Source organism: Cylas formicarius, unplaced genomic scaffold, assembly GCF_029955315.1.
Source record: "Cylas formicarius isolate icCylForm1 unplaced genomic scaffold, icCylForm1.1 PGA_scaffold_9__14_contigs__length_23061073, whole genome shotgun sequence".
NCBI classification, from domain to species: Eukaryota; Metazoa; Arthropoda; class Insecta; order Coleoptera; family Brentidae; genus Cylas; species Cylas formicarius.
Window position 1 is genome coordinate 6,084,335 of NW_026844365.1, and position 9,681 is coordinate 6,094,015.

General features: G+C 34.2%; 2 protein-coding genes across 2 annotated transcripts; one reads left to right on the forward strand and one right to left on the reverse strand.

The window, feature by feature from the left end:
• Positions 1 to 2,524: 2,524 nt before the first annotated feature.
• On the forward strand, positions 2,525 to 8,207 carry LOC132707684 (E3 ubiquitin-protein ligase MARCHF3-like). Its single transcript, XM_060679607.1, has 2 exons — positions 2,525 to 2,647; positions 7,542 to 8,207. Exons 1-2 carry the CDS (start codon positions 2,525 to 2,527, stop codon positions 8,205 to 8,207), a joined length of 789 nt encoding a protein of 262 aa, XP_060535590.1.
• LOC132707207 (uncharacterized) lies at positions 5,365 to 7,010 on the reverse strand. The gene is made up of 2 exons (XM_060678954.1): positions 6,121 to 7,010; positions 5,365 to 6,060 (listed from the first exon to the last, which is right to left on the reverse strand). The coding sequence occupies exons 1-2, from the start codon at positions 6,532 to 6,534 to the stop codon at positions 5,365 to 5,367; spliced, it is 1,110 nt and encodes a 369-aa protein (XP_060534937.1). The 5' UTR covers positions 6,535 to 7,010.
• Positions 8,208 to 9,681: the final 1,474 nt, after the last annotated feature.

The window sequence follows — 9,681 nt, forward strand, 5'->3', positions numbered from 1 at the left end:
TGAACCAAAAACACTTTTTTTATTCATTTTCGAATTCTGCGTCAAAATTAACTTATATATACTTATATCTTATTACAGCTATTTCTTATTACCATAGATTCAATTTTCAAAGTGTTAAAAATGCATTAAATATGCCCACCATTAACTTCTTGACAATATGCCCAAAAAAAAAAAAATATGTTGCATGATTGTCTTTCTTCCATCGCTAATTTTTTGTACTCTAACCTACAGTGTTCTTTATTTAGGGTACCATTTAAATAAAACCTATCATCCTCAACTTCTAATAATTAGGAAATATCAGAAAGTCACTGTCATATCAGAAATTACATTTGAGAATATACGAGTGCAAAAAAATATGATGGTATTTTTGCAAAAAAGTGGGTGCAGGTGGTGACATCTAAGAGTTGTCGCAAAACTGATTACACCATCTAATTTTTGGTCCTCGAAAACCCTCAGTTTATTTGACAAATCGAAATATTTTGTAGTATAGTAATAGTTTAGAATTCAAAAATAAAATAAAATACTTTCATATATAAAGAAATATATTTTTAGGATGTGCGGTTTTGATACGGGGTGTTTCACGGTTGATGGTAACTTTACGTTTACGCTTATGGCGAACGGTATATTGCAACGTTGCCGCTTCTTCGAAAAAGTAGCGTCAACATTGAAATTTTATCTGATAATACTTTATTTATTTTTTAATAATATATTTTCATAGCGATATTCCAGAAAATATTTATGTTCTTATAACCTAGCGAAGTATCAAATAGAATTCCTTAATATCGAAATTAGTTCTACATTATACAGGGTTGGTCAAAACTAATGATTTGCCTACCAGATTCAAAAATGGTCAATAGCGCATTTTTTTAAATGGAACTCCCAGTATATTATCTTATAAGCTAAGAGCAAATCAAATTCCCTTTCGCATGATGTATCAGGTACATTTACCCAGAATCGTTTGATTTCTGAAATAAATGCTGTCTCTGAAAACTGGACTACTTTGGTGGTATTTTCGATCGTAGGACTGAACTTTGCATCTGTTGACATTCCCCATGAAACAAAAGAAATTGGATTTAAAAGGAAATTTAATTTAATTTTTATTTTTTTTATTTTTAATTTAATTTAATTAACCTCATGTAAAAATTGAATTCATTTTTCTGGGTGCAACTTTCATTTTACACACCTAATATTTTGTTAGTTTATATAGTTCTTAAAATGTGTTTCGTAAAATGGTTTGCAGAGCTTTCCTAAATTCCGGAAAATTTTTGCTGGTTCATGTGTTGTAAATCACGCTTCATTTCATTAAATTTTCTGCATGTTCTAATAATAATTGACCAAACAAATTCATTAAAACGGCATTAGTCTCCGCATCAAAATTTACATCACAATCAATGATGAGTAAATTTTATTGAACTGTCAAACGGGATATGAATTATTTAACATGAAACACCTGAAAAATGAATTATGCCAAAATAATCCAGTTTTCATAGAAAAATTTCGATTTTCCGAAATAATTTACCGGGTATCACATTTTGGGCACTTTTATGGAGTGCTACTTTTTTGTGACATTGAAGATGCCGTCAACAAAATTCTCATGACCCTCTTTGTTTTTGAGTTAGGGGGTAAAATCCAAAACTACCGATTTTAGGACCACCCTGGTATCTACGTTATATTTTAAGTTCTTATAGGATTTTTCTGTAGAATCCACTGGCGTAACCAACCTAACCAAAACAATATTCAGTAAAAAATTATTAACTTACAAGGAACTCAATACTTCAAAATTTTTAACTTATTATAGTCCATGAAGTACATTAACTAATACGAAATTATATCAAAAGAATATTAACATTTTTATTTTTTTTTAAAATTCTTTGGGCAGTCGATTTTTTTTTTGCAAGACCATGACGGCGTTGCTTTTATGTAACCTTTTGTTTCTATTTTCTGTGGTACTATAATTTCGAAACTTCTTCGGCATTTTCGTTGCCTTGTATAAAATATACCAACATATCATATTTTTCAGAATTTTCAAAAACTGCCATGATAATAGAAAAATAATTAAAAGTGAAATAAACATAGAAAGGACAAATGAATAGGTAATAAAAATATAATTAAAAATTGACAGTCTCGTAACACATTTGCTTTTTTGTTTTTGATAGGCGAGTCATAGCCAACATTATAATAACAATATTTATGACTATAATAAAATATTATTATTTTTTTCATTCTGTTTTTGCGAAATTATGTAATGAATCTCTTGTATAGCAATAACTGCTTAGATGTATGTTGCTACAAATAAAGTAAAAAAAATAAGTTTTTGGTTGTGGTTGTTGATGTTATTCGTTGATTGGAAACGAACGTTAGAAGTTTCTTGAAAAAATGCATATAAATATGATTTATTATTGATATCCTTGTATCCTGTGATGTACATTTTCTACCTAATTGTTTAGCTTTGCATTTGACATTTTTAACGTATGTCAATCATTCAACGTCGAAATTCGAAATGTGCTAATGAAAAATTGAAAATATGGGCGTTGGAAAGAGTGACATTCAAACGCTAGCTACCAAATTGTCGATAGCATCCGTAACATGCCGAATCTGCTACGATAGCGACAAAGAAGAACAACTGATAGCGCCTTGCCACTGCAAAGTATCTATGCCCTGTTTCGAGTATTTTTATTTGGAGTTCCCGAGGTAAGTGGTATGGTACACTTTCTGACACACCCATTAAAAATTAATTTTAAGTCGAGCCGGTAGATTATACAGTGCTTAACTAAAACTGCATCGCATTTTACTCCGTACCGGCTTATATATTGTTTGATGGGGGCGGAGTTAAAGGAGGGGCATGAACATTATCTCAGAGGACTGATTCCTATTGGCGAAAGGTAAAGATCTGAGTCAATGTTAAGATTGTTTGATTGCTTGTCGATTTCCATGAGGATATCAAAAGGGATGTAAAGGCGGAGATAGAAATAATAATAAATATAGTAAACGACTTTTATTTCAGTAATAGTATAACGAATTTTTAAAGCATGGTCATAACAAATGCATGAGAAAAACAAAAAAAAACGGAAAAAATCTCTACAGCAAATTCTGCAGATGCAGTAATAATAATATTACAGTTTAAATTTACCAGGTTATTAGGTGTTCTGTGATGAGACATTAGTAAAATTTTTTAAACACTATTCGTTCCCGAATTGGGGACCTCGGAGTTCTTATTAAAGAAGTCCGGAAATGTAGTCTGATATAGATTAATTGTGCGGTAAATTGGATAGTTTATTTTGCATTGTTTCACAGTGTCTTATCATATGGGCTACTATTGTGGGGGAACGCGATGGAGCCTTTAGATTGCAGAAGTCTGCGACTCGGGTTCTGGGGGGTGTTCTGCCGTTACCATGTATGTTTGTTCTCCAATCTTTAGTTGGAATCCACTCAAATTTGTCTGCCTTTCCGACTCATGCTGACCATCATAGCTACATGACTCGAACAGCTGACAATATCATAACATTAAGATCGAGGTTCTGTACTACACAAAAAATAAACTTAATCTAGATTTGTGTAATGTTTTTGCAAAAACTCTTTTTCAGTCCAAAAATATTGATGTTAAACGACTTTTCATTAAAAAATTTAAACAATATCAAAAAGTTTTTTGAAGAACATTGTTTTTATTTTTTTTGTTACACATCCGGTCCAGTAGATCTAGTTTATTTTATAAATTAATTATTCTTAGAGTGTACCTGTGTATAATGGGTGTTTTTTTTCGATGTATAGAACTTTAAGTTGGCATTAGAGTTCAAGATGGCGACCGATTTAAGAGCTGTCAAGTGATTTATTCTCAGTTTGGTTTGGCAATTCATCATGAATAGACTCACGCCTGAACAACGCTTGCAAATACTGCAATTTTATTTCGAAAATAATGGTTCTGTGCGGAATACGTATCGCGCACTACGTCCATTTTATCGTCGACAAAATCGTCCATCAGAGCAGTTAATTCGATTAACCATGGAACGTTTTCGCACCACGTTTACTCTTATTGATAACTCGCATCCCCAGAAACGCCGTACGGTGCGTACAGAAGAAGCTATTGCTGCTGTAGAGCGTGGCATTGAGGAAGACCCGAATGAGTCCATCCGCCATCGAGGACAGGATTTGGATCTGTGTCCATCCACTTAAGGATCTTGGTTTACGTGCTTACAAAATCCAACTCGTGCAAGAATTGAAGCCAAACGATCATCAAGTAAGGCGTAGATTCGTCGAATGGGCCCAAAACGAGATTGCCGTTGTTCCCGATTTTCATAAGCGAATTTTATTTAGCGATGAAGCGCACTTCTGGTTGAATAGCTACGTCAACAAACAAAACTGCCGCATTTGGAGCGACGCTAATTCTCAAGTGTATGTCGAAACACGGTTACATCCAGAAAAACTGACTTTTTGGTGCGCTTTATGGGCTGGTGGAATCATTGGTCCGTACTTCTGGCCAGAACGTTACAGTCAATGGTGATCGGTGTACAGCTAGGATTACTAACTCTTTCATGGAGGATGTGGTTTCAACAAGACGGCGCAACATGTCACACAGCTCGTGCCACAATCAATTTATTGAAAGACATGTTTGGTGACCGCCTAATTTCACGTTTTGGACCTGTGAATTGGCCTCGAAGATCTTGTGATTTAACATCGCTAGACTACTTTCTGTGGGTCTATGCGGATAAGCCACAAACGCTTGACCATTTGAAAGACAACATTCGCCGTGTTATTGCCGATATACGACCACATATGTTGGAAAATAGTATATTATTTAACGAGCGTATTATGAAGGCCATAATAAACGAGGATGATTTATAAAACGAGCCGCTTGCGGCGAGTGTTATAATCATCTGAGTTTATTATGGTCCATAATACTCGAGTCAAATACTATACTTTATCTACAACCATCCACTTATATAGGGTACCTCACCGGAATTGAAATTTGTCATTTTATTGTGAAAAAAAACTATACATGGGAGAAACCTGAAAATTCGGTAGGAAGCTAATGCTGATGGCAGAGCAATTCAGCTAGAATATTCTCAAGATGGTGGCACTTCCGGTTAGGCCGGAAGTGGATGTTAACTTGCTTTATATGAAATGGAACATAATATCATACATTTTTAGATTCTACCATTCACTCAATATCAACACTGGTTACTGTTTATGTATGCTGTTTATGTTATATGTTTATGTGTTATGAGTTGTGATGTAATAAGGAATAAATTCAATGAAAGTCCTGGATTGAACATTTAATAAGTTTAATAATATTTAATTAACATTTACACTTCAGCACACAATTATTTTTAAATTGACGCTTAATAGGATCATTATGTATTACTCTGTCTATTTCATAAAATTGATTGTTATATTAGGGCAGTTATTGAAATTCATCGTAGTTGGTGTAGTACCAATACTAATGTCCGTGGTGTCTTTACTAATCGAAAAAGTGTTATGAGAAGATTCGCTCGTAATAGTAGACATACCTGGATATTGTGAGGGGGTAGAAACAAAAGTACTGTTATTAATATTACAATTAGGGTTGATTTGACTTAATATTTTAGTAGCTGCATCGGTCTTGTTCTTCTGCGAGTCTGCAATATAGCCTTCAGCTACAGAAGCCGACTTCCAGCCTCCGTGGCGCTTCAGAGCTGTCATACTTGCCCCTGCGTCGACATACAATGTGGCTGAAGATCGTCGTAGACAGTGCCCGGTATATCTTTCTGGGTTTTTGATTTGTAAGAAACTTGCAATTTCTCTGCCCATTTTGGCAAACTTGTTAATGCCGATAACTTGTTTTGTGCATTTTCCATTTTGAAAATTCATAAAAAAAGAATCTGATGCATTTGGCAGTCTCAGATTTGCATATTTTTTAACAATATCATGGAACTTCTCAGTAATAGTAAAATTCCTAGGGATCTTGGTCTTCGTAACGGGAACTATTACTCTAGTGCAACCTTCATAAAATGTAACGTGTTGTATTTTCATTGCATGTAGTTCATTTGAGCGGCATGCACCCATCACTCCCATAATTAATGCAATCTAAAAAATTAACACCTCTTGGTAAATACCGTAGGTATGTAACGTCTTATCATTCCTTACCTTTGTAGCCAAATATTTTGTATCAGGAGCTTCATAAATAAATTTATTTATTTCCTGTCCGGTAAATGCCTTAGATTTTTTGGGTTGATAGCCTTCTGATTGTCTTTTTAATAAAGCATGTAGCTTCGCGTAGTGGTCGATCTTGACATTGTGTTTAATATAAAGTGTGCTTTTCAGCATGGAATAAAACGTCCACAAGGAGGACGACTTATACTTTTTAGCCAATTCTTTGAAATACACTAATAATGTATCTTCAGAGAAGGAGGTGGCCTTGTTTCTTGATCGCCAATCCATGAAATTGTTGTAGGCAATTTCATAATTGTTTCTTGATTTCTTGGGAAGTAAATCCAGAGACGCAGCTTCCGCTGCCGCTCGAATTTCCGGGGGTGTTAGTACTTCGTTTTCAGAATCCATTTTTATTAAATCTTATGTTTTAATTGCAAGGCGAAATTTTAAAGCTTCTCTATATGAATATTATTTACTTTACAATTATTATTTCATGAAAGAAAATGTTTGTATTCACGATGAGCGTCGCGTCGGGTAAGCTGTCGCTATGGATACCCGCTGCGCGCTGTCAGATTTAGCCTGCACGGCCTACTAATTCTTTTTAATTATTGTCATATTGGTTTGTATTTTTTGAACTGTTTTTGAATAATAGAATTGAATTGGTAACGTGTGTATGACTTTAATATGGGTAACTTTATAGTAAATTTTCATAAAAATAATAAATGAAATGTGTGAATTCTGCGCCGATTAATTGAAGCCCGGATTATTAAGAATTCCAGAATATTTTATTACACTTGTTGTTTTATGATATAATTACACTTGTTTTTTTATGATATAATTACACTTGTTGTATTATGCGTAGCATAATACTCTCACTGTCAGAAGTATTATGCGTCTATTATTAAATGGTTGTAGATAAAGTATATTAAATAATATTTAAAATGTAATGCCCCAAGATTATCTTTCGGATAAATAAAATTCATGTTGATCGAATGATCTATCGTTGTTTTATTGCAACTTAAAGTTCTATACATCTAAAAAAAAACACCCCTTGCAAAGTTTTATTTTCTGGTTACACTGGTTTAACTGTTCATATATAATATATTTATTTATCTTGTTTGTACTCTTCCCGACTTCAAAAATACGTTTTTGTATTTATAAGTGGCCAATAAACGATTATTTATTTATTTATTTATTAATTATTACTACTATTATAAGGGGAGTTTTAGTTCTATCGAACCGCTGTTAAGATTCTTTGGTTAGTTTACAGATTTCGCTAACCGATATGTTTTTAATATTCTAGGAAAAATACGAAAGTATCTATTAAGTGGTGAAACAAGTTATCTCTAAAACATGTTTGTGTGTCGGAAAAGTGTATCACAAACGAATTGTTGTGAGCCATGGATTGTTCGCAGGGCACTATGGCATTCGTCCATCGTTCGTGTCTCGAAACTTGGTTAAGCGAATCGGGCACTTCGACGTGCGAACTCTGCCATCAGATATATACGACGGAGAGAACTATCAAATACACTTCGGGCTGTTCGATTTGGCACTGGCTGAGGAGCTCCTCGGGGTACCAAGGGCACGGCGTCAGGGGTGATATCGCGACTTGCAGCGTGATCACTCCGTTAGCGATTGTGATAACTTACGTTTGCCTCTATTCGTCCGAATATTACTCCCAACAAAAGTTTTCTACAGTTCCTGCAGCTAGATGGACGTCGATGTCCCTCCTACTCATGATCGGTATAGTGCTGGTGGGGTACTACTTGTGGGCTTATTCGGTAATCAGACTTCACGCGCGTACTTGGTATAACTGGTGGCAAAGAGCGTGCGTAGTGCGCTACATTCCATCGAGCCTGATCTCGATCAGGCAAAGAGGAGACGAGGAACCGGCCGCTGTACCAAACAACACTCCGAATTTCCGAAACATTGAAGTCGGGCAAAGCGAATCCCTGATAGATATCGAGCTGCAGGTGGAAGACTTTGGGAAAGGTGCGGGGTCCAGTAGGTCCGACGAGAAGAGCGTCGTTGTGGATATTCATGATCTGGGTTGTAGTAATAAAGAATTTCATGTTAAATAATTTATCGAGCCAAATTGGAAAGCTGTACAGGTTTCTATGGTTTACAAAATGGGTTAAGAATTAATGGTAAAAATACCATAAAATACCAAGATATAAGTTTAGTTCTTAAAGTCTATACTTATGAGGATACAGGGTTATAAATGCAATTTTATTTTTACGTCAAAATTTTAAAAATATAGGCACAAAATGTCGCATGTGGGGGTTTTCGTGGATGAGAAATAAGATGGAGTAATCAGATTTGTATATGGCGCTACCCACACACACACCATCATATCTCTTTGTATATTCTCAAATTTAATTTCTGATAAGAGAGGGTCTATAAAATACCCAATTACACACCGATGCGGAAAGCGTCCTTTTACCACGGGTTTCGGCGCAATCGGATGTTTCCGGAGATATTTACTACCTCTTGAATTCTGACGTTTGTCAATTCTGACAAACGTCGACGTGTTGTTTTTCAAAAATGTACCCAAAAACTTATACACAGAAAAATGTTATGCAATATACCAGACAATTTAAATACATGATTTTTTTTCTTTTTATATTAATATCTTGCTAAGACCAATGTAAAAAGTTAATCCTCTCGAAAGCTCTATCATTGGTTGATTTTTCTTCCAATTACAGTCTTTTCCTTTAAATAATCTACTAATATTGGATTGTCTTCAGGGGTGGGTAACATAGGGGAGGCGTGGGAAAAATTGGCCCCAAATTATTTTTCATCAACAATGAACCTCCTTTAAAATGCATAGTTCATAATTTTTTTTAGAATAATTAGCTTTACAGTTGATAGTTTGATTTATCTTTCGTTAATAAAAGTATTTATAAGAACAATCCAAGTAAAAACTATTTCAGCAATGCACAAAAATTGAAAGCTGTCGAATAATTGACATTTAATTTTTATTTGCCGAGCAACACAAACAAATCAAAAGCGTCATTAACTTACTAAAGATTATCTGCACCTCGATTGTAAACACTAAAATAAAAAAAATAATTTCTAATTAAAGTTTCAAAAGCATGTTTCTAGAAGAAGTTGAAATTACGAAAATTCGACAAACAAAAAATTGGGGCAAATTTTTCCCGCGCCTCCCCTGCGTTACCCACCCATGAAGACAATCCAATACTAAGTTTTAGTTCATTACATAAAGCCTAAAAAGTTTATATTTACAAAAAATCGCCTCCACCTCTTCAAATTTAACATCCTGTATGTTAAAAACTATGACGTTTTGGATCCTAGTTTATATGAACTTTTATCTTTATTTTCGCCCACAGAATACGTGGTTAAAATATTGACGTCTAATTTCGGAACACTCTGTAAATGACAAATAAAAGAATCATTGCAAAATATGGCAAAATTTTATGTTTTTAACTTGCTTGCGTGAATAGCTTGATAAGACCTGGCAATATACTAAAGGTTTACAAACATTTTATGAAAAGCAAAAAAAAAAGGCAAACATGATATCATAATTAAAAAAAA